Below are 25,013 nucleotides of genomic sequence, written 5' to 3'. Positions count from 1 at the left end.
CCTATGACCCCTATATGCAAATGAAACCCAGTGTAGGTCATCTGTCTCCAGTGCTCTGGGGCAGAGATAATGAGGCACCCTGCACCTGGTGCCCTGGATTCATGGTCAGCCTCAGCTTAGATCTGCAAAGTGCCAGAGCACATTAACTAGGGATGCTCTCAGAATTGGGGAGTGTGAGCCTTGGCTGGGGCTGGGGCTTCTCATGTATGACCCAGAGGTCCCTAACCTGAGTACTTGGGAACCGACTGGTGAACTCTGACACTTCCTTGCACACCTGTGTATCAGGTGATGGTGCCATTTTCTAGGGTAAGGGTCATGTCCCCACAGTGAGCTTTTCCAGGGTAGACAAGTCAGTTCTGTGGCCCAGGAAAGGGCTAAAACTTAGCCACAAGGGTCAGAAGCAGATCCAGCTTTCTGACAGCCATTGGGCACCTGGCACAGACCCCTGTTGCCTGCTTCTGTCTGGGTTTCCCCCATATTCCCACATTCCCATTGATTCAGAAACACTTCTTAGGATCCTGCTATGTGCTGTGTGAACTAGGTGTGTGATCTGGAGGCTGTGACCCATACTTCCAACTGTGTCCTCCTGCTCTTAGACCCATCCTATTTCCTAAGGCAGCCCAGGGTGGACTTGAGGTCTCAGAAATCTGCCTTTGAGCCCTACTTGACCTGCCTGGCTTTTCTTCCGGCTTAAAAAAAAAAAAGTCTCACTTTGGCATACTTAAGATGGGCAGAATGAAACTGGAGGGTTTTGGAAGGATTTGCTGAGGTCGGATGTGGCATTTATTAATTAACTTATTAATTCACAATTAGTGCCAGACGCCTGCTGAGTTGGGGCTGCCTGTTCTGGCCCAGGTACAGGTATGAGGCGAGGGCCAGAAGACAGGCACTGGAGCTGCACAGCTGTGCCGGCTGCCAGCCTGAGCGGTCTGGCGCGTCAGATGATGGTAAGCAAGTGTGTGTGGGAGGGAGTTCTCGCCTCCTAAATATGTTCCTGGGGAGTAAAAGCTGGGCCTCAATGGGGTATACACTGCAGTTTCCCAAGGAGGTAAGGCCTACTCAGTTCTAGCTCTGGGAGGGGACCAAAACCCCATGATCCACAGTTCCAGAAACTCTAACTTCGTGTGGTACAGCCCCTCTGCGGCCCTCTCCATGGTCAGCAACTCCCAGACTGATTCAAGCCCAATAGGCCCAGACTCTGAAGACCCCAGACCCCTGCAGGTCCCAGATCTCTCAGAGCCCACAATCCCCTGCAATCTTAGACCACACATCCCACACCTCACTAAGCTCCCTGAAGTACCAGACACTGCCTTTCCCACAGCCTCTGACACTGCAGCTCCTACACTCTCATCCCTAGACTCTCACAGCCCCAAGACCCTGTAGCTCCCAGACCATATAATCTCCAAGTCCCACAGCCTCGAAACCCAAAGCTTTGCCTACCAAAGCCATACAGTCCCAACAGCTCTTCCTGGACCCTGATCTGACTTGCCTACCTCTGAGCTGGGTGATGATGGAGAACTGACTGGCTAAGGAGGTACTGGGGCTCTGCCTCCAAGGGTTGCTTTGAAGACCCAAGTGCCCTGCATGGAGCAGGCATGTGTGATAAGTAAAGAAGCTCAGAGAGGTTAAGTTTCTGGCCCACCGTCACACAGTAAAGTAAGGGATAAATAATCCTCATGTCACCCTTGTCCCTCACTTCCTTTTGCAGCCCCCCCATTATAGACCTCAGTCCATTGCTGAACTAGGGTCTCCTCCAGGGGCCTGTGCACTCCCAGCATGCCCTAGTTCTCAGAGGCCCCTTTGCCTGGTGCTGTCCCACTGTGAACCAGCAGGGTTTGTTGGCCTCATTTGCAGGTCCCAAGCTTGAGGTAGAGACTTATTTGGTGATCGCTGGGCGGACTCTGGCTCTACTTCTGGCTGGGAGCCTCTCCTGCAGCTGATCAGAGATCTCGGCTACCCAGGACAGGTGGCTCCTGACCACTGCACCTTAGGGTTTGAAAGGATACTTGGGGGTTCATAACTGAGGGAAGGTGTGGGCATAGGGATCCCTTGGCCTTGGGCAAACTTGGATGCCATTGTGACTCCAGGGAGCACCTTACCCTCTCTGGGCATTATGGTTCCATTGGGGAAGCCAGGGGTTGAGGCTAACTCCACGGGGCAGCTCACAGTGGTTCAAGGCCATGATCAGTACATGTCAGTCTTGTCCTCCCAGGGAGTCCTGGGTCATGTCTAGATGCTGGTGACCTGGCCCCCCCAGACCTAGCCCTACCCTCGAAATGCCCCATGTGACGGGGGGCTCCCTGCCTTCTTTTGATTGCTGAGGTCCTTCCATCTTCTCAGGACCCCACTTTGGGTCTAAGCCACTCCATGGGCACCATCTCAGCTTGGTACATGACAGGCATCACCAGCTTTCTTTTCCCATTTCATAGCAGAGAACCGAGTGCTCAGAGAGGTCAAGCAACTAATCCAAAGCTACTCAGCTTCTAGCTGGCAGGGGCCAGACAGGTGCAAACCGAAGGTGCAGTGGGGAGGGGGTGTTTGGTCCTTGCCTCCTCCACTCTGACTCCGGGTTCTTAGCCCACTCCACCAGATGTGAAAGATCTCACACAGCTGTGGTAACACACAGGGGACATCCTGAATCTGGTGTAAGATTGGAGGGGAGCAATCCCCCCAACCCCCTGCTCTCTCCTGGCCTGCTCCCCCACCCCCCGTCCCCCACCCCCAGCAACAGACTACTCCCCTCTGTCCCACAGCATCCTGGCCTCCTCACCTCCTGCTTCAGCCTTCCACAACCTCAAGGGAGGACCTGGGACCCTCCCCAGATGCCTCAGGGCCCTTCCCTGCATGGCAGGTGCTGCGGTTCACCTCGCCCAGAGCATCTCCCTCACCTCTTCCAGCACCCGCAGCCACACACTGCAGACTGGCTCCAGGTCCTGCTGAATGGGCGAAGCAGGCACGGCGGGGGTGGTGGTGGTGGTCTGTGGGCAGCTTTAATTCATTGGTTCAGCTGATCACGTACTCAACAGCATCTCCTGGTAGACACTTACTATCCCATTTTCCAGAGGGGAAAGCTGAGGCTCAGAGAGGAGGGCAAGGCATGCAAGTTTACCTAGCCCAGGAAAATGCTGGCCTCCCCACCTTCGGGGGCTGGAAGTCTGACCCAGGCAGTCTGGGATGCTGGTGGGTGGTTTATTGTGTAAAAGCAGAGGGAATGGCAGCTGTGGGGAGGGACAGCCGGCTGCACACCTGTTGGCCACTCTGAGGGCAGGATCATGTTTGACAGTGGGTGGAGAGGGGCTTGCTCCAAGGAAGCAGGGTCAGCAGACGGCATAAATAAAATACCAGGCGCCCAAACAGTGAAATTTCAGGGAGGAAAAAAAAATTTTTTTTTTTTTTTTTTTTTTTTTGGTGGCATAAGTTTACCTCAAGTAATGTGTAGGACAGGTTTGGCTAAAAAGCATTTGTTGTTTGTCTGAAATATTCATGTAAACACATTTCTGTATTTTAATCTTTCGAATCCACAAGGAACCCGGGAGGTAAGAGCCAGTTTGTGACAAGGGTGAAGGTGTACTATACATCTGGGGAAGCCAAGGCTCAGAGCCGGTGGGCACTGGCAGGACACAGCCATGTGGCCTCTGTGTGTCGGTGCGGGTCTCGAGGCGCGCTCCCCCAGCCTCTGTCCCTGTCTGCGGTGGGCTGCCCTGTACCCTGCCACCCTCCCTCACCACCCTCTTGAGGCTCACTTCCTCACAGGGAGTGAATTTTCACAGCTGGGTTATCACCTCCTAAAAATAGGGCTGAGTGATGGATGGGAGCCGTCGCCAACTGCAGTCACGTGGAGCGGGTGGGAAGCAGGGGTGGCGGGGTGGGGGACCCAAAGTCCCAGTGCCCATAATCTGGGGTGACAATGAGACCTGCAGGGCCTGGACCACACTTTGGGTGTAAGAAGCTGGTCGGTCCCCAGGCCTTCGACGGTCCCCAGGCCTTTGACATGCTCAGAACCACCTGGAACCACCAACCGAGTGGGCGGGCCATGTCTTTGCCACCAGGCGTCTGGACAGGGCCTAAGTGCATCAGCGTCAGAAGCCATCCTTGTTGGAGGGGCATCTAAGAACAGAGCCACCATGTTGCTCCTCAGCTGGGCGCTGCTCTCAGAACCCCCTAAGCCCCATTTCTTTTCTGATACAGGGTCTCATGTAGCCTGGGTTGGCCTCAGACTCACATGTAGCCAAGGGTGACTCTGAACTTCTGATCCTCTTGCTCCTACCTCCTATGTCTTGAGATCGTGTGGCACTGGTCCCTGTTTGTTTGTGTGGCTCTGGGGGGGTCAGACCCAGGGCCTTGTGCACACCAGGCAAGCGCTTTACCAACTGAGCTACACTGATGATCCAGGCTCTGAGGAGCCAAGACCCAGCACTTCAGGCTGAGGGTAAGCAGCGTTGTTCACAGGGTGGACTCACCATCTCGGGACAGATATCTGTTCACCGAGAGCAGCAGACCAATGGGCACGCTCAGTAGTCGTCACATTCACAAAGGGACATATATACACTACTCCATGTCTTTTCCCTTTAGTCCCTGGATGCTCTTTCAACATCCAAGCTTAGGTCTCTAGGGTCACCTAGCAACGTGACAGCCCAGGGAGTATCCACAAATACAAGACCTGGCTGGGCTCTTGACTGCTGTGGCCACAGGCAGGCCTCCTTAGCTGTGTTCCAAGAAAAGTGATGACAGAACACATGTTTGGATTCCTGGGGACTATGGCCTGCTGCTCTATGCACCTCAACGATGTCCCTTTCCCAGGCCTTCCTGAGGCTGGACTCTCCCTGCATCTCAGGCCTGATATCAGGCATGGGAAGTAGAAGGGCCCTTTGAGTCCCAGGGTCCTTCCACAGCCATGCCCAGCAGTGGTGGCTGTGGGCACAGAGTGTCTCTGCTTCCTGCCCTTTTGACCGTGTTAGCATAGAGCTCCCTGCCCACAGCCCTGCGTGGCCGTGCCTGGTGGCTGTGCTCAGCGGAGAGACAGCTACAGAATTACAATATTAAATGCAGCCACACTGAAACACAGCCTCGATCCAATTACTGGAGGAAACAAGAGGAGCCGCTTAGGCTAATCTGGTTATTCCGCCCTGGCTAGTCCTCCAAGCCTCAGAGAGACCCAGAGGGGAGCTGCCTGGGTGGGCACAGGCTAGGGGGTCTGGACCACTCAGAGTCACAGAGGTAGGCACACTTTGTTTTACGCAGAGACCACTGCTGGGGTGTTGGTGCCCAGTCCCTAGTTCACAGGGACCTCACAGGGCAGGGAGACAGCTCCACATTCAGGGATGCCAGAGTTAATCTGAAGGGGCTGGTTCAGATAGGCGACTGAGGCCGAGGAGGCAGCAGATGGTGACTTTGGGCAGAGACCAGCTTGAGGACAAGGTGCTGGATGGCTGGGGAGTGTCCTGGTGGAAGGACCGGCAGGCACCCAGTGGGGACAGATGTGGGCAAGTTCCAGAACATAAAAAAAGAAAGCCAAGGTGTGGAGTGGGGGTGGTAACCAAATGGAGGACCCTGGCAAAGACCATGGGTTTGTTCTAAGGTAAGGGTGAAGTGGGATTTGATTTAGGTTTCTAGAGGCCAACTAATGCGTGCTGTGCTGTGTAGACAGCCTTGAGCAGTGCAGGCTTCTGCTGTCTTCAGGCAGGAGAATCCAGAGCAGGGTGGGAGCAGGACTGGGTCCTTCCTTTCTGTAATAAAACCTTGCAGACCACTGTGTGTGTGCTGGTTGGAGGTGGGAGAGTAGGGGAGAGGCCTTGACTTGCACCACAACCCAGTAACCTACTCATGGACCTGACATGGTGCACAATTCTGCTGCTGGTACCTCTGAGAGTTAGACAGGGAAGGCTAGGCTTTTAGGTCCTTGGTAAGGAGGGGCTGATGGGAGGGGGAGTTAAGCTGTGCGTGCGTGCGTAGGACAGCAGACGGTGGAGATAAGATACTACAGCATACAGTGAGAGGGTGGACTGGGGTTGGAGGGGAGATGGACTAGACAGTGGGGCCCAGGTGCACCTGACATCTCTGGAGAAGAGGGATGGATGGTGGAGTCGGGTTGGGCGGTAGAGTGGAGATGGAGAGGGAGGAAGGAGTTCTTCCCTTTGGAGGTGAAGCCAGGCCTGAGGACTACCAGGGCCTAGGAAGGAGCAGTAGACAGTGTGTCAGGAGAGAGGGGAACAGTTTTTCTGGGAAGAGCTAAACTGGCCTGGGTGGCCCACATCTGTAGACGTCCCTGAGCAATCCAATTCCCTACTCTGAGCACAGGATTAGGTTCAATTTCATATTTTAAGCCTTAAAAACAGACCACCGCTACATACATGTATGTATGTATGTATGTATGTATGTATGTATGTTTGTATGTATGTATGTATTTACTTATTTGCTGGTGTGGAGGTTCAGGACAGCATGTGATCATGCTCCTTCACCATGAGTCAGTTTTGATGACAATGTGTTTACTTGCTGAACTGTCTTACTAACTCCATCTTTTAAAAATGTTTGTGGAGCTGGGGATGGGACCCCGAGCCTCCTGCAGGTCTGGCAAATGCCGCTTAGCCATTAAAGCCATTTGAAAACGAAAAATGCTTCACCAGCCCCTAGCATCCACAGGGAATGAATGGTTCTAGGGCGCCCCCTTTCCTGAGGTACCAGATGCTGCAGATGCCAGAGCTTTGTGTAGACTGTCAAGGTATCTGCACTCGACCCACCGGTACTCTTCTGTATACTTTAAACTGTGTTTGGATTCGTTCTAATTCCTAATACAATGTAAATGCTATGCAAATGCCTGTCACTCTGTATTGTTTATGGAATAATGACAAGAAAAAGGTCCTTGCTTGTTAGGCACAGGCAGTTTTATTGCTCACAGCCTGTAGACAGCCCCACCCATGTACTTTTGACCCAGGCCTGGTTTGAATCTGCAGATATAAAACCTATGGGTATGGAGGGCTGGCTATAATCCAGAGAGCATCCATCACACTCACCCCTTAGGGGCCGGAGGGATGGCTCAATGACTGGTAGTGGCCATTGCTGATTCAGAGGACTGGAGTTCAGTTCCCAGCACCCATTCCAGTGGCTCACAATCTCTGTAACTCCAAGTTCAGGGAAGCTGACACCCTCATCTGGTTTCCCCAGGTATCTGCACTTACGTGGCAATGCACAGAGACAGACAGACATGATGCACACACGCGCGTGCGCCCCTTCAACTCTAGATTTCAGTAGATTCATATGTATTCATAGATTGTAAAAAATATTATGCCTGATTTTAGACTATTACAGACAAGTGCTCTATCTATTAAGCTACACCCTAGAGTGTTTCTGTCATACCAAGAAGCAGCACCAGCTTTGTTACTATAAATGAGGACAAAAATAAGCACGTGGGGGCTGGAGAGGTGGCTCAGCGGTCAAGAGCACTGACTGCTCTACCAAAGGTCCTGAGTTCAAATCCCAGAAACCACATGGTGGCTCACAACCATCTGTAATAAGATCTGATGCCCTCTTCTAGTGTGTCTGAAGACAGCTACAATGTACTTATATATAATAAATAAATATTTAGGGGGTTGGGGATTTAGCTCAGTGGTAAAGTGCTTGCCTAGGAAGCGCAAGGCCCTGGGTTCGGTCCCCAGCTCCGAAAAAAAGAACTAAAAAATAAATAAATAAATAAATATTTCTAAAAAAAAAAAAAAGCAATTGAGTCAAAGGGCCATGGGAAAGCCACCTGACCGACGCATGTGTGATGTGTGGCATACGGCCGGTGTTGAGAAAGAGAGCCAAGTTTAAGATACAGTAACACAGTGCTTGCACCACAGCTCTTGCCTGTATGACCATCCAGGATGCCCTGTCCTTAAGTGCCCATTCTACAGATCTATACCACTAAGGACCCTAGGAGCAGGTGTTGGGAAAGAGGAGGCAGGAACAGAAGAAGGCCTCTGATGGGTCCAATATGGCTTTGAGATCCAGCTGCTACTCAGGGGACAAGATAGGTGGCCACAGCAGGCAAATTCTGGACTCATGAGGACTGGGGCACTTTAAAGCGACCCCCAACAACCCTGAAGCCCCTGCACTGGGTCACAATTAGGTGATATTGCCAAGGTTCAAGGTCTGTCTTTCTCCCGTGTACTCACTCCTCCTTCCCTTTCCCATAAGGTCTCTCTGTGTAGCCTTGGCTGCCCTGGAACTTGCTACATAGACCATGCTGGCCTCGAAGTCACAGAGATCCACCTTCTTTTTCCTGAGTGCTGGGATTAAGCCCAAGCACCCTTCTTTATCATTTAAAGTCAATCATGGATGGAGATGTGGCTCAGTGATAGATCCTAGCATGTGCAGAGACACAGGCTCTGTCCACACACCACACAAATAAACATACAAAGAATGAAGTCACCAAGAGCTATTTGATCCCTAGTTGCACAATGGTTGGGGCACTTGGTGACATCACCCTACTGTGGTTCTGTAGCCTGGCCTAGCCTCACCAGACTTTCCTGACAGGGTTGGCAGAGTGTCAAGAATAGCCCAGGACGCCGTTGGCCTTCCAAGGCCTCTGCTTGATACCTGGGGTTCTGTGAGCACGGATGTGACTAACTCAAAGCCATGGGTATTGTCAGAGCAGGTGGTTGTGGTTCCTGGCCAAAGAGGACAAGGCAGGTGGAGACAGAACGGGAGTAGACTGTGTTCAGCTGGCACTCATAAATGCTTCTCCACTCGGCCTGAGCAGGTGAGGTGAGGCAAGAGCTGGTTCTGGGAGATCAACCACATGGCATCCCACACACCAAAGTCCCCAGCCAATTAGGCCCTCCCCATAACAGCTGCCTTGTAGAGTTTCAGGGTGGTCAGGGAAAGGCAAGGAGGTAAGCACCGGGCACTTGGTGGTCAGTGTTTTGCAGCATTCTGCACCTCTGTACTGGCGTTTCCACCTGCTGCCTTCCAAATGGTTGCACTGTCCCCACAGCTGGGTCAATAAATTGGTCATGTGTGGCTCACACAGTTAGATTAAGAAGTGTGAGGCTTCTGTGTTGAGCTGAGACAGATGGCAGGCTGGAGCATGCAGGAGGACTGGACCAGGGACTGGCCCACGAGGATCGTGATGCCCCCATGGGGGTACTACTGACAGGAAGAGGGTAGCTGCGCCCTGGGGTTGGGGAGAGTCCTTCTCAGCCAGGAGACACGGGAGAGGGTAGTTTGGGGAATCCTTAGGCAAGATGAGAAGCTAGGAGTCTGGCTTAAGGAGGCTCAGACAGCTTAACCACCAGGGGCTTGGGTCACTGTGAACTAGGAGTTGGATGTGAACTTCCGAGGTTGGAAACTGGGGTGAGGCTGAGGTGGATGGACGTCTACTTCTTGGTGCTATACATGACAAGACTCCAGTGTGCTGCCCTCCTCTACCCTGTGTGGGGACACACAGAGCCTCTCTCCACAGGGAACCTGAGGCATTTCTGTACCAGGCATATGAGACAGTTGAGACCCCTAGAGGTACATGCTACTGACCGCAGACCTACTGTTCTCAGCTGATGTGACCACCTCGGGCTGGATGCAGAGATGCAGGGTGGCGTCTCCTCACTCCAGCCTCATCCTCTTCCGCTCTGGAGGGCCCCATAATTAGCATGTGTCCTTGGCCTTCCCTCCACGGTCTGGATTACCCTGCTTAGAGCATCACCCCACTGTATGGGATCACCCAGCTCTATGGAAAGCAAATTGCACTCAGAGAGGTGAGGGGACAACATGGGCAAAAGGGGGGCCAAGTGAGTATCAGGATTTGACTCCAGCCGCCTGAGTTTCCCACTCCCTTCCGAATCCACCTGTTATATTTCTGTAAGTGCTGCAAATCCTTCAGAGTCGAGCCGGGAATAAATAAATACACACATAAGTAAATACTGAGAGGCTGCCGGGAGATGCTGACACGGGGTCATTGCTGGGACCCGCTGTCCTGATCCGAGTGGGAGACAGTTTAGGGCGTGGCACACCCGCTTGCCATGCTAGGTCAGGGCTGGGGCAGCAGGAGCTACCAAACACTGATGTGATGCTGGGAAGGCACGGTCTGGGGGGTGGGGTGGGGTGGGGGTGGGGGTACTGGCTGAGTTGAGGTGTGGGTGGCCAGCTCAGCTGGCTGGCAGAGCCTCAGCCAGCTCCTCACTGTGAGCTAGCTTCTCATTTCTCTGTTCCTGCTTCAATGCAAATGTGTTGACACATTAATCTCTCCACCCTTCTGAGCACACCACACCAGCGGGATTAGCTTTGCACTTGTAAGGGACAGGCCCAGCCTCTCCACACCTCCCTCCCAGCCTAGAGCAAGTAGGACCCATCAGCCTTGATGGGCACAGAGCATGGCATGAACGAGGGATGAAACCAGGCTCTGAGACTCAGGGTGACTGAAGAAAGGACCTTGAAGGTCTTGGGGGATGGTTAGAGATCAAAGAAAAGGGTGTCTTGGCCATGATGGCTTCATCCTGTGTGGTGTGGGGGGGGGCAGTGCTGGCCAGTGGGAAGCAGCCCCCGCCCCACCCCACCCCGCTCTGTCAGCCCCTGCCCAGAGCCTTGTTTATAGAGCTGGTGGAGGAGGTAAGGCCAGATGGAGGAGGCCAGAGCCTCCCCTGTCTGGCATGCTGGAGTGTGCATGTTGTGTGCACTTGACTTTGTGTGCTTCCCATTGCATTGCCTGCTGCTCTCCACCCTCGCAGGCCTGGGGCAGAGCAGCCCAGGACTCAGGCTCCGAAGGTGACATGGCTATTTCTGGGCCTGGATCTCTGCCAACAGTAGCAGGAGAGTGAGTGACAGGGCATCGGGGAAGGTGCTGCTGAGTCGGGCCTCTGCCTCCTCCAGTCCCCTCACCCTGGACCGGAGCTGGGGAGGTAGAGGGCTGTACACCTGCCCCCCTGTCCCTGAGCTTCACTCTTTATATCTGTAATACAGGTGCCCACTTGGAAAGTACTAGAAGGGACCCAACACATGGCAAAGGAGAGTAGCTTGTTCAGTTAAAATAGCTGTGTATGAGAGCTCTTACCCTACTCCTCATCCTTAGGGACCTAGCAGTGTTCCAATCAGCCCTTTGGGAAGAACAAAGGCTGCTAAACCGTGCCCACAAAGGAGAAGCCCTGGCAGGGAGCAAGCCCAGAGGATTGTTGGAGAGTCATGGCCATTCGTGTCAGAGTACTCCATGTTTGAGTCCCAGCTCCCCCTATCCAGCCTGCTTCCATGGGGACACTGTTCCCATTATGCAGACGGGAACATGGAGGCTCAGAGTTTCTATCTCTTGCTTGAGTTCCCTGGCATGGTAATGGGATTCAAGCTTCTAGCTTATCAGGCCATGGGGAGAATTGGGGGTACTTGGCAGACAGAAGCTGGGAGGTCAGATGGAGCCTCCAAGATTGCTGGGGACTAGTGTAGGGAGCAGGTGGACTGAGCAGGGGCCCCACTAGCAGCAGAGAAGCCACCTGGGAAGGCTGGGAGGCCCGGGGAGAAGCCGGTGCTGACCTGTCCTGTTCAATTGTAAACCGAAGTGCAAACAAGCCCCAGTACCCGACGCTCTCGCCCAAATCAAATTGGTGCTATGATTTCTCTGCGGGCGGCGGGCAGCCTTCCGGAGAGGAATGGGGAGGCTGGCATGGGGTGTGAGAGCCAGCAGGGACGAGGCCATTTGTCTGGGGCAGCCGGCTTGGCTGGCTGGGATCTTCCACCCAAATTAAATTTTAACCCAGCTCATAAATCTTCCTCCAAGTCCCTCCCCCATCACTAGCTGTTGCATGGCCTCACTGGGATCAGGGACTGTGCTGTCCCCTCATCCCCAGTGGCTGTTGGGCTGAAGGGCCTGCCTGTTTAGGGGAGTGAGACTGTGGCCTACAGACAGGCTCTGAGACTCACAGGCCACTGACCACAGGGGCCAGCAAAGGGCTTGGCCTGGATGTGCAGAGTAGGAACTCAGTTATGGAGTGGATTCAGTGGGGCCACGCCCAGCAATTGGGGTTTGCTAATGTGTATGACTGTACATATATGAAGGCCAGGGGTCAACCTTGAGTGTCAGTCCTCAGACGCCCTCGCCCTTTGAGACAGTCTTCCGCTGACTTGGGACTCACCAATTAGACTACACTGACCAGTGAGCCCAAGGGGACCCTCTTTTCTTCACCTCCAAGCACAGGCATAAGAAAGATCTCCTACCACGCCCTGCTTTTTTAAGTCAGGGGATCAAACTCAGATCCTAATGCTGAGGTCCTAATTCAGACAGGGAAGCCCTTTCTGCTAAGCCTAAGGTCTAATGACATCGCTGGGCCTCAGTTTACTCTGCAGTGCACATAGTTGGGATACAGGGAGAGTGAGGAGAGTGAGGTAAAGCCCTGGGGCCCTAGAAGTTGTCTCTGTACTGGAGGCAGCAGCCTCTTCTGTCCTGGACATGGTGAGTGACCTTGTGACCTGTCTGCTAGAGGACAGTAGTGAAGGACCCCTCTGGGTGCTAGGATTGGGGGTTGGCACTCTGTCTCCTGCTAGGTCTGTGCTGAGCTAGTGTGGGCCATGTGTACCCCAGGACTCAGCCATACATACCCCAAGAGACTGGGTTCTCTATACAGGGGCAAGAGTGGAGTGTTGGAGGTACACACACACACACACACACACACACACACACACTCACATACACACACTCGCTCACACATATACACTCTCTCACACACACACACACTCCCTCACACACACACTCTCACACACATTCGCACACACACTTACACACTCACACACACTGTCTCACACACACACTCACATTCACATTCACATACACACTCATACTCACATTCACACACACACACTCACATACACACTCACTCACACATACACACATTGATATACTCCCTTCTAGGACCTTTTACATAGTGTGTGGCCTCATGATTACAATCAGTCACTATGGTGTGGGGTACTGCTACCTCTCCCTCCCACCCCCCATCCTCCCTTGCGGCTTTCCACTCTCCAGTGACACCCTCCTGTCCTCTGGATGAAGTCTAGACTGCTTCTACATGACATACTGGGCTACTGTTCATAGACACTGAGTTTAGACTCCCTCCCGCCCCAGGGCCTTTGCATGTGCAGCTACTGTTGCATTTGGGGTGTTTTGTCCTCTCCTGTCTGCCTTACTTTCCCTTGCTGACTCCGCTCCTGCCCCAGGGAGATAGAGTGTGTGCGTCCATGTTTAAGGAGGGAGGAAGGTTATCACACCCATAGTTTTGAGGTTTCAACACCCAGATCAACCCAGGCAACTGGGAGGACAGCCAATGCTAATCCATTTTCATTGCCTCTGGTACACCGTGGCTCCTCTGTGTGTACTAAGGACAGAGGTAGTCACCAGCCCTATCTGACCCTCAAGAGAGGCTATGATGTTCTTTATTTTAGTTGACAATATACAAAGAGAGACACTCATGCTGGGAGGAGACCCTTCCCCTGACATCCACATTTCCTGCTGATCCCCATCCTCCCCTCTGCCGAGCTTCTCACAGAGCACTTCCTTCAGCCACCTACCTTCCCCACACAGTCAGCCGGGCTGCCATAGTCATCTATACCTCAAATGTGGGTTTGTTGTTCTCTGTGGTGTGCAATTAACGTCCCCACTAGTAAACGGTACAGCCACATTTCACCTGCGCCCTAACGTGGACCACAAAGACATTAAAATAAACAATGGTGCAGTTAAGCCGGGCCTGGGATTTGCTGTTTGGCAGAGGCACCTGCACCCCATGTGCCCCATAGCCTCCCCCACATTCACTGCTGTTCCCTGATGGTGCCTGCCTGGGTCAAGGCTCATCACTGTGCCTTCTGCCCTGCTACTGCCTACCCCCCAGCCTGAGCTGTACTCACAAACCACCCCGCACCTCAGAGCTCCTGGTCAGGACAAAGGAGGGAGCCCCAACCTGGGCCTTGTCTTTAACTGTAAAGATCACGTTTCCTGGGAGTTCAGAGGTGCTGGTGGGGCTTGCACCTCCCATCGTACTCCATCACTTCTCACCTTAGCACTTATCACCTTAGCATCCTTCCACACACACCCCCACGCCCCATAGTCCCCACTCGCATCCAGAGTGCTAGGCTGGGACCCAGCTCTCAGATGCGCTGTCCTTCGGGCCTTGGAGGTCATGAAGTGGACATAGCTCTTGCTAGCATCACTCTCTGCTCACTCCAGCCACCTTGAAGAGCATGCCAGGGACTCCTGCTGCTGTCATTTGCTCCTCTTCTGTGGGCTCCATTACCTGACAACTATCTGATATCTGCCCTCAGAGGCCATAAGCTCTGAAGAGCTTGACCAGGACCCCCTTTATGGTCCCCGTTCTTGGACGCCCTGACTTGGCTGCGGGGTACAAATACCTAATTGACAGTGGTTAGCTGGACACCCACCCAGGGCTGCCTGCTCTATATCCTGGTAGTCTTTAGACCCCTGTTTCTGGAGATGGCAGAGGTAGTGAGACTAGACTGGGTTGGATTGGGTCAAGAGCGATGCTGGTGGCTGGGTACAATGTGACAGTCCCTCAGGAGTGAGAGGCTTGAGAGATCCAGAGCCAGAGCACAGCACATGTCCTCATCCTGTCTCCCACCACTTGCTCTGTCCTTCCCTCACTCCATGGCCCTGGGGACTCTGTTACTCAGAAAGTGCTTGGCACAAATTAAGTTGAGCTGCCTGGGGACCAAGTGGCTCAGGTGAGTGGATAAAAAGTCACCACCACCTTCCCCAGAGAGAAACCAGGTGGGTACCTGGGGGAACAGTAACCAGGAGATGGAGAGATGTGCGTGCGTCACTTGACAAGGCTCAGCTGCTAAGTGGGGTTGGGGTGCAGGGTGGGGAAAGGGACAGCCTCAGGACAGAGGGACCTTGGGCACCGCTGTCCTTGGAGCTTCAGGTTTTCTGGGAGTCGGTAACCTGAACCTCACCTGCCCTTGCTGGGCTTCCAACATGGCCATCACAAACCTCCACAACAGGTCAGTCCTGGCCGTGGGTACTCTGTTCCACCTGCCTCATGTGAGTTTTCCCAGCAAGGCTGTGTGACAAGGCACTGATTTGTGCCTGAGCTGTGGGGACAAAGGGACTGGAGACTCACGGAACTGAATTTCATCCCCAGAACCCACATAAGAACAACCACAACAGAAACTAATGAACACAGTACCGTGGGGCTGGAGAGGCAGAGACAGGTGGATGGCTGAGGTCGGCCAGGAGTCTAGCAAAAGCACTGAGAATTCCAGTGAGGGAGCCCACCTCAAAAAGAAAAAGTGGATGTGTCTTGAGGAATGATACCTGCTATTGCAGGCTTCACGTAGCCCCAGGATGTAAACACTTCTCCAGCATTGCCCCATAGAAACCCCCTGGCTCCAGCCTACAGGGCACCCCAGCTGCTGCTTTCCCTATCTGTAACGGAGAAGTCACCAAGCTCTAAAATAGGGCTTCAAGACGGATGTGGCCCTAGGCAGGGCAAGCCTCTCCCCTGACTGCTAGGGCTCCCAGGACATCTCGACATCTCTCACTCATACCAACCCCTAGTCCAGCTGCCCACTCCGGGGGTTGTGAGCCCAGGCACCCTGAGTGCCTGGCCACTGGCACAAGGTAGTGGGGGCATGGAGCCTGAAGTGGTCATGAGGATGCTGCTGAGACAGGGGATGAGCCCAGGTCTCTGTACCCCCTTACTGAGGGACAAATGATAAGGATCAACCCTGCGCTGTGTGACCTGGGGCGGGACACATACTTAAAACCTTTCTGAGCCTGGTTCTGCTCCTCTATGAAACAGAAAACTTAAACCAGGCACTGACTGGCTTTAGGTGTTTTGTTTTGTTTTTTGTTTATTTTGGGGTTTTTTGTTTGTTTGTTTGTTTGTTTTTGAGACAGAGCTTCTCTATACTGTCCTGGTTGTCCTAACACTGGAACCTGGCCTTGAACTCCGAGATCTGCCTGCCTCTTCCTCCCAAGTGCTGGGATCAAAGGTGTTGAGCCACCACTGCCTGACATCTCTTTTTGTTTTTTGAAACAAGGTCTCGAGTAGCCTAGGCTGGTCTTAAACTTGCTGTGGATGATTCTAGATTAAATTCCTGCTCCTCCTGTCTCCAGGTCCCAGATGCTGAGGTCACAGACTTGCCACCACACGGGCTTTGTGTAGTTCCAGAGCCGTGTTAGGCAAACACTCTAACCCCTGCCCACCAGTCCCCCAGGGGTGTGGTAAAGTTTACTGTCTTCCTGGGCAAGGAAAAGGAGAGACAACAGCACGCCTGGGGCCCAGCAGTCCTGCCACCCGAGCCCTACTGGGGGCTGAGGCTCCTTCCCTGCCTGACTTCTCACGCCCGCCCACCCCGGGGGGTTTCATGTCCCAGTTAGCTCTGGAGGCCCGGATAGGAGCCGAGAAAATGCAAACTAAATCCAAGCTAGCATTTCTGCCACGTGGAACCTGAGCCCCTGTGGTCCCTTGAAGTGAGTGCTGAGCCCCCATGGTCCCTGGAAGTGAGTGTGTTTTTTTCCTGTCTGGGAGCCTAATCGTCAGCGGTTGTTTATCTTACGTTTCCTAGTGGGTAGGAAAGCCACAAATAAGTAAATTCGGGCAGCAGGGTACAATTATTGAGCCCAGTGCTTTATTTCCCAGCCCAGCCCACGGCGGATCGATGGTAATTTATGACGAGGCCCCTGAGGGAGGGAAGGCGGCAAAATAACCACCTTGCCTGCCGCTCATCACCCAACCTGGACACCTGTGCCTGCTTGCAGGTGGCTCACAGGTGGCTCACAGGTGGCTAAGGCACCAGGGACTGGGCAGGGAAGCCTGGCAGGAGGGGAAAGGTGATACACAGCAGGGAGCATTGCTAGAGGCGGGGCTGCCAGTAGCCCAAGCACTTGGGCAGCCCAGGCCTCATGCCTGGCCAGGAAGTAATCCCTATTCAGTGGTAGAGGCACCATCACCAGACTGAAATAGGGGTGGGGATGCACCACTGAGTCCCCAGCAAATGGTTTGGGTTCATCTTGGGTAGGGTTGGCAGAAGCAGAGCCTGAGACAAAGTTTAGCAACTGAGTTCTTGGGAAAGCCTGGAAGAGGAAGCAAAGCAGAAGGACATTGCTCCAGGCCTGGGACTCAGCACCTCAGGGCGGGGCAGTCTAGTCAGCTGGTTCTAGGCTGTAGCTTGCTCTCAGGACCATGAGGGGCTAGGAATGGAACTGAGTGGGAGTAGGGATAGCCCACTGTGTGACAGCAGACACTGTACCTTGTGAGATTCTGCCAAGATGCTGATTTTGTCGTGGTCTGTGTATTGCCAGGTCTCTTGCCACTATAATTTCATTCTCCACTTTGGGGATGCTAGGATGCTGCACTGGGGCTTGGAGTGGGTGACATGTGAAAGCTGGGGCAAAGCCTCTCGGGGCTGAGATGGGGGTCAGACTGCTTGGCCTCCCTAGCACTTGCTCCTAGGGTGGCACTGGTGGCTCGAAATGTGGAGCCTGGGCCTGCTCTGTAAACCCTCCATGACTCTGGAATGCCTTGTTCATCGCTGATGAGGAAAACTGGCATTCATGGATATGAATATGCTTATCTCAAGGAGCCCAGCAAGTGAGGCTGTTCTGACTTGTTCAGAAGGCCCAGGGGATCAAGGGATTGCTCAAGTCATGCAGTGATCTGGGGCTGACCCTTCATTCTGCCAATTGTTTGCGAGGCTCCAGGTCTCTCTCAGGGATGTCAGAAAGAAAAACAGAATCCCCAAGACTCTGGTTGCTTTAGGGGTTGTGGGGGTCACTGTACCACCGAACACTAGCTCTATGTGGAGGCCCAGGGGCACCAATTTCTGCTAATCAGAAGCTGATTTAAAAATTGAGGAGACCCCCCCCCCAAAACAGCTATCCCAAGCCGGGGCCAACAACATGCCCGGAGTGTTAAAAAGGCTGCACTCTTGACTGGTGCCATCCTTGGCCTACATTAGGGCATGGGTGGCATTCTGGGGTGGCCCAGTGGGATCTTGGTTGTGGAAGGAGTTTCATGGAGGCCTCTAACTTGCTTCTACCCACGAACTGGCTTTTTCCTTCTGCCTGGCTCTGGAAAAAAAAAATAGCACTGGGTAAAATCAGTATTCCAGTCAGGGTAGGGGGTTGGGGGTGGGGAGATGCAAACAGACCGTCAAGCTAAGCAAAGGAGCAGGGCCTGGCAGGCGCTGGGGGGAGGGGCCAAGTGGGCAGAGGTGCTAACCCTGCCACAAAAGGCACAGGCTCTAGGCTTCCTAGATGCTAGGGGGGTGTGGAGGCCCGGGTGGCTGGAGGGCCTGCCTGGCTTGGAATCCAGGACAGGGAGGAAGAGAAAGGGGACAGCTGAAGACAGCGCCTGTGTCTGGCCAGAATGAGTGGCTTCCTGTGCCCCAGTCCAGACCCCATGTTTCCTTTCAGAGAGCCCTCCCTTGTGAGTAAGCAGGCAGCTTTGTGCTGGGTGTGAGCTAAGGATGCGGAGGATGTGGGGTGCAACCTTGCTGGAAGCAGGCCTTATTCCCCCTCCCCCGGAGCATTTGTTTTGAAGGTTATTAGAACCCCGGGGGCTAACAGGTGTTACAGAGGCAGGGTCTGATAGCAGCCACCAACAAGACAACTTCAGTTGCTGTCTTTGCTGCAGCTCTTAATTGCTAATATCCCCCTCCTCACTCCAGCCCCCTCCCCCCACCATGATTCTGCAGCCTCTGCTGGTTGAGGACAGACCTTTCATAACTGGCCACTAGAAAGGCTATTCTTTCCCTCTGCCTTTGGAGTTCTTTGGGCTTCTAGACATGTTGGTCTTCTCTCAGGCCGAAGATACAAGGCAGGGTTTGCCCTCTTCCTTGGACTGCCCAGCCTACTCATCCCTCATCTCCTTGGGATGCCTGCTCTGCATAGTGGCTACACATCGGGTGGAGCTCAGAGTGACCAGAGTGGTACACCTTCTTCAGTGTGCCTCCCTCCTTCGATGCAGCCCGCTCAGCAGCTAGGAACTGGGGCAAGGAACAGGCCTCTCACCCCAGGTCTGGTACAGTCAACCCCAGAGGCTGACAGAGCCCAGGCACAGAGGAATCAGGTTGCAAGGGAGCCTGAGTGGACAAAGTCAAGGAGACCAGAAACAAGGAAGGACTAGAGAAGGCTGCCAGGAAGAGGGACAGGTACCAGCTGGACCTGAATGTCAGGGTTTTGGAGTTCTTGGTGTGTGCCCACTTATGTTCAAGTGGGGACCTTCGAACAACCTCAGGTTGGCTGGCCACTTCCCCGGCACTGAGGTCAGGAGCAGCCACACTACACCTGGCTTTTTGATGTGGCTTCTGTCACCAAACTCAGGTCCTCATGCTTGACCCACAACACGTTTTTACAAACTGAGCTAGTTCCCCGGGCTCTCCCATTTTTTTGTGGTAGGGATGGAATCCAGGGCTTGACATGCGAGGCAGGCCCTTTACCATGGTGTACATTGTGACCTGGAACCCTTTAGAGTCTCCCTTCCAGCCTGGTTGGGGCAGAGCCTCGCTGTTCACAGTGCTTAGATCTACATAGCCTCCCACAGCCCAGCATTCAGGGTCAGCAGCAAGATCATTTGTGCAGGGGAAAGCAAGCAACTGGAGAGAGCCAAGCACAGAGGCCAGAGGCATCTCCCTGCTGGATTGTCTACCAGATGTCTCAGCATCCTCCATTTGCCACCAAACCACAGCCTTCTTGGCCAGCCGGGGTCCACAGTGGGTCTAAGCATATCCAAGGTCACAGGTGGTGGTGGTGGGGGCCCAGTCATGGCTTCTACCATGCTCCTGAGTCTGGGCTGCAGGTTGGGAGGGAGGTGGCTTGCAGCTGCCAGGCCCCGCTGCTCCTGGATCTGTGGTGCCAGGGGCCTCATTAAGCTATAGCTGTACAGAGGCTTGTTATTAACAAGAGTATGCGGGGATCCTTTCCCTCCTTCCCTCTCTCCTTAAGGCAGTCTCCCAAATGAAAAGGGAACGCATAATGCGGGGCGGTAAGGAAGCCTGGAGGGAAGGCACTGCCTTGCTGCAAAGAGGAAGACGCATCTACCCTCAGGGGAGGCTGGCGCTGCCCGCATTTATGAAACACTCTCTCCTTCTCCTTCTTCCCAGTTCAGCAGGTCTCTCAGGCTGCGCTTTAAGTCCTTTTGAAGTGTTACAACCACTTTCTCCTCTTTCAATTAACAACAAGAAAAGGAAGCTAATGGCTTCCTGAGCCTGGCTGTAAATATTAACAGTCTGGCGGCCCAGCCTGAGCTCCCAGCCGCCTTCCCAGCCCAGAGCCAGCTTACAGGAAGGAAGGGTAGGAGGCTCCAGCATACAAAGATCCCTGGCTCAGGTGCCTCTGGTGTGGGGGGAAATGGAGGGGGCAGAGGGTACTTGTCCCTGGTAGGCACAGCAGGCAGGATTTAAGGTTTTTTTCTTTCTAACTTTTGTTTATTCTTTCTTTCTTAAACTTTTTTTTTTTTTTTTGAGACAGGATCTCATGTAGCCCAAGATGACTGGGCCTTGAACTTCTGATCCTCCTACCTCTCCCTCTGCGTGCTGGGAACAGCTGGAGGAGGTACTAACAGACTCCTGGGATCCCTGTCACACCATTGCCTTTTCCCCTGGAAGGCATCCATGAGGGATTACCCACCATGTACCCACGAGCCACTGAGACACAGGGCCAGTAAAGCACTGCTTCAGAATCTACTGAGAGCTGGGAAATGCTCTACACACACACACACACACACACACACACACACACACACACACACGAGGCCCTAGGTTTGAGCCCCAGCGTGCACAAATAAAGCCATGTGCAGAAGTGTGCCCCTTGTGATCCCAATACTGAGGAGATGAAGACAGGAGGATTTGTGGGGTTTGCTGACTGGCTAGCCTTGCCTCATGGGTGAGGGTGTGGATCCTGATGAGATCCTTGTCTCAAACCCAGAACTAAGATGGGCAGCTTCTGAGGGGTGACACCTCAGGTTGGGTTACATCCACCACATATGTATGCACACATGTACGTCTACATGCACACACGTTCACTCTCACACACCAGCATATGCCTATCTACCCACATACAAATAAGTGAGAAGGGTGACAGTGTGTGAGCCAGGCATGGTGGTACACACCTGTAACCTCGGTATCAGGGAGGCAGGAAGATTGGGGCAGGGCTCAGGCTTCACAGTGAGACCCTACACCAGAAAACAAAAGCCACCGAACACACACACACACACACACACACACACACACACACACACCCCTACAGTGTGTGGTCCATCACTGGGACATGTGCGAGTGCTCAGAGATGAAGGTGGGAACAGGCGGGACCAGAGAGTCTAAGGGTCCAGTTGAGGGCACTGTGCTGGGGTAGACAGGGTCAAGAAGCCACTAATGTTGCTGGCAAAAGTGGGCCAATTTCCTGGAAGAGGTTCTGACCTTAGCTACTGGCACCAGACTCATCATCATGGCTCCCCAGGCCTGTCAAGGCCCTCCTGGGTGTGGGGGTCAGAGAAACCTCCTAACTGGGCACTGGTGGACAGAGGACCAGCAGCTTCCCACGGGCCTTCCCTGGGGCCCAGAGCCACAAAGCATGTCTGGCCACGGCCTCCATGACCAACTCCCAAGTTAATGGACCCAGCCACCTTGGTGAACTCTCCTTGCAGAGACTTAGGACAGCCATCTGTCCGTCCAGGAGCCCGGCCACCCTTGGCCTGCCCTGCTTGGTGCCCATTCACGGCTCTGCAGCCCCAGAGTTCCGTTACCCTTGTTCCGGGTTTTCAATGTCAGAGGCCCACTCTGTGCAACCAGGGCCTCTTTGGCTCCTCCCTGTTCTTGTCCTTCCAGGTAGCAGCTCTAGTCGCTCCCACTGAGAGGTTACATTGGGGAGCCATATCCTAGGAATCTGGGGGCCCCTTTCTTCCTAACCCTGGGCACCTACAGAAGCAGGATCATCCAAGAGAGAACAACCCCTTCAGGTGGCGTCTGTCCATGCATGCTCTGTATGGCCACCCAGCACCAGGGAGTGGGAATAAAGTCACGGGGCACCTGTCACCACAGCTGCCTATGAGTGAAGGGAGAGGCTTCTGCAGCAGAGGTCCTGGGCTTACCTCCAGAGTAGGTCTGTCCCACACAGCATCCAAAGAATGACACCTGAGGTTGCCATCTGGCCTACACACATGCACTTGTGTGTGCATACAGCGAAAAACATGCACCTATGAGATTCCACTGCTGCTAGCCTCCCTGCTCCGGATGTGTCTGTGTTTACAGGTGGGGACTGGCAATGGTCCAGACTGGAAACTCCCGGGCTGGCACCCTCGACCTGGCTGGCACCACGTACCAGTCCCTTAAACCCTGCCTTTTGTCAGGTAATCGTCCTAGCAGAGTGCAGGCTGGAAGGTTCACACTGCTAAGCAGACTCTCACCTCTACCCCTCTCAGCCCACTGCTCCTCGGGTGCCATGCCGGGCCAGGCCTTGCCTGCAGCATAAGAAGAGGCAGAGGGAGGAGCCCTACTTCCAGAGCAGGAAAAGGAGCTGGGCTCCAGCTGCCAAACCACAGCATCTGGAGCCCATGTTGTGCTACCCACTGTCGAGGGCTGAGGCTGGGGAACCATTTGGAGACTGGCCCGCTACGGTGCTACCAGGAGCACTCAGCTGCTCTCCAGCAAGGAAAATGGTTGATTCCCACGGAATAGCAGGCATGGCTTCAAAGAGCAGAACCCGGAGGCTTCCCGAGCCAGCTCCTTTCCCAGGACCCTGTTGCCTACTGTGCCTAGCCCAGCCCTTTCTCCTAGTATCCCCAGTTGTTCACACAAGAAAAACTGATTTGCCTAAATTGCAAGTGGGGTCCTCCTCGTCCCTGCCTGGACACTCCCAGCAGGCTCCCTGTCACTCTTGGTATGAAGACCAGGTCCCTCAGCATAGATCAAGGCTCCTCTCAAGCCAGGTTCCCCTTCCCCACACTGGCTTCACTGCCATCCACTGACCCAGCTTTGGTGTCAGCCCTCGGAGGGTGCAGTTCCTCCCTCTCTGAGCCTTTGCACATGCTGTCCCTCTGCCTCAATTACTCTTCCTACTCAGCTCTCAACTGAGCTAGCCTTGTTTTAAGAGCAGTTCGGCCCCTTTCTTGGCCTGCAGCCTCTGGTCCTTGTCACTCTGTTCTGTCACTGTGGTGACTCTACCAGCCTAAGAGGAGTGACCACCCTTTGTGGTGAAGAAGGAGCAGGCCCTGTGTCTGGCCATCCTTAGGGGCAGTAAGCAGCCTCAGAACAAAGTCTGTTTGATCACAGCCCCTTCATCTAGAAAAATATGATACAGATGTTGCCTGCAGCCTGTAGTCCGAACGAAAGCAAATCCCCCTTTCCCAGCTCACTCCATCTCCAGCCTGCTGGCTGTGATGGGAACTCTGCCTTCTGAGCTACAGGGCAGCTCTGCCCAAGAAGGCAGCAACACTCTTTCATTTCAAATGTGATTGGCTAAATGGGCTAGCCGCAGAGCCCACCTGGGTTTGCACAGAACACACCAGGCATCTGATTAATACCATGCACATGAAACCCTGTCCCTAAGAGCCAGAGGTTGAAGCAAAACAGGTAGGCTAATTGCTAATACAGGAATTAATATCGGCAAGCATAGATCTGGAAGGCAGCATGAACAGAAAAACTAAAGACCCATTGAATTCTGCAATAAGCCCTGAGGGACAGACGTGGGCTATGCTGCTGCCACCAAGCTCTCATGTGTCTGTCAGGAGAGACTATAGAGTGCCACAATCATAGGACAGTGCTATCTTCTTCAGGAAGCTGCCACACGACATCCATCGTTTTCTCCTGAGCTGTGCCTGCTGTTATGTATCACACTCTAGTTTCTGCTAGCCACTGGCTTCCCCGCAAGGCTGAGACCTCCTGGAGCACTGGGGTCCTCGGATCCCCAGTGTATTGTACAGTGCCTATAGCATGACGGGACTGAGTTTGTTAGGTGAGGTGTGTGGATGGTTGAATGCATTATCGGGATAGATGGTCAGAGAGATGGGTAGGAGGAAAGTGGGTGACTGGATGGATGGATCTTGGGTGGATTGATAAGTGTGGGTAGGCAGGTAGACGACATGGAGGAGGTTAGATGATTGGAAGGTTGGATGGATGGGTGGGTGGATGGGAAGGAGATGAGGGATGGAGGGGGAAATGGAGAGATGGATGTCACGAGAAAGCCTTGGTAGAAACCTGGGGCCTGAAAGTCCTGTTTGTCTAGTGACACAGTCCTGCTTCACTGGGTCTTGGTGTGATATAGGAAGAGGGATGCCTAGAATTTGGAGCCCTGACTCTCCTGCAGATTGAGTAATTTTGTAAAGCCCACCACCACCTTCTCAGCTTGTGAATGGCTGTCCCTCCCTGACCCACCAGCCTAGTCCAGGCTTAGGGGAGGTGGCCACACAGACACAAGGAAAGGATAGAGCTCATGCTCCCTGCTGGATGATAGTATGAATGGCCCCATCAGATCAAAATGCCAAGGACACAGTGGAGCTAGGGACCCAGCGCTTGCCAATACTGCTACCAGGGTTGTTGGTAACAAAAGGAACCATGTGTGACAAGAGCTGACAGATGGAAGATTTTACTCAATAGACTTAAAAAAAAAAAGAGGTTTGCTGGTACAGAGACTAGAGCAGAATATGGGCACAGGGAAAGTCCAGGAGAGAGGGGCTCAGCAGCCTGTGGGGCTGGGGAGAATCCATTCATTCCTGATCTCTTAGGGCCCAGCAGATTTCTTGGCTAACAACTGTGATAGCACTGAGTCACTCAGGGGCCTGGTTCCTTTCAATCTAGCAGGGTTCTGGGTCAGGTGCTTGCCTGTAGGCACATTTCCACATTTCTTCCAGGCCACATGCATTTGGTGCAGTGGCTGCAGGTGGCCATAACTAAGCACTCACAGGTGAGAGGAGCCCTAACAATGCCTTGGGCTCACAGCACTGCCAAGCTGGCTTGGAAAACCAGCATATCTCTGATACGTGAGAGGCCCTTTCAGAAACAAGACCCTAGCTAAACTTTCTGTCTACACACTAAAGGTTCCTATGAGGCTCTGAGGA

General features: G+C 53.6%; 2 protein-coding genes across 10 annotated transcripts in view; one reads left to right on the top strand and one right to left on the bottom strand.

Annotated features, from left to right (window-relative positions):
* Macrod1 (mono-ADP ribosylhydrolase 1) overlaps window positions 1-25,013 on the bottom strand; it is a 156,159-nt gene that overhangs the window by 81,086 nt on the left and 50,060 nt on the right. Inside the window, exon 4 of one of the 6 annotated variants that reach the window (XM_039099857.2) lies at window positions 16,569-18,031. The exons of the other annotated variants lie outside the window; for them this stretch is intronic. Within the exon in view, the coding sequence (XP_038955785.1) occupies window positions 17,997-18,031 (35 nt within the window). The 3' untranslated portion in view covers window positions 16,569-17,996. Of the gene's footprint in view, window positions 1-16,568; window positions 18,032-25,013 lie in introns of those variants that run through there. 6 annotated transcript variants of the gene reach the window in all.
* Flrt1 (fibronectin leucine rich transmembrane protein 1) overlaps window positions 1-25,013 on the top strand; it is a 77,976-nt gene that overhangs the window by 32,473 nt on the left and 20,490 nt on the right. The gene's annotated exons all lie outside the window — the stretch shown is intronic.

The sequence above is a fragment of the Rattus norvegicus genome, chromosome 1 (assembly GCF_036323735.1).
Source record: "Rattus norvegicus strain BN/NHsdMcwi chromosome 1, GRCr8, whole genome shotgun sequence".
NCBI classification, from domain to species: Eukaryota; Metazoa; Chordata; class Mammalia; order Rodentia; family Muridae; genus Rattus; species Rattus norvegicus.
Note: the sequence above shows the minus strand (reverse complement) of the source record. Positions and strands in the feature narration are given on the sequence as shown.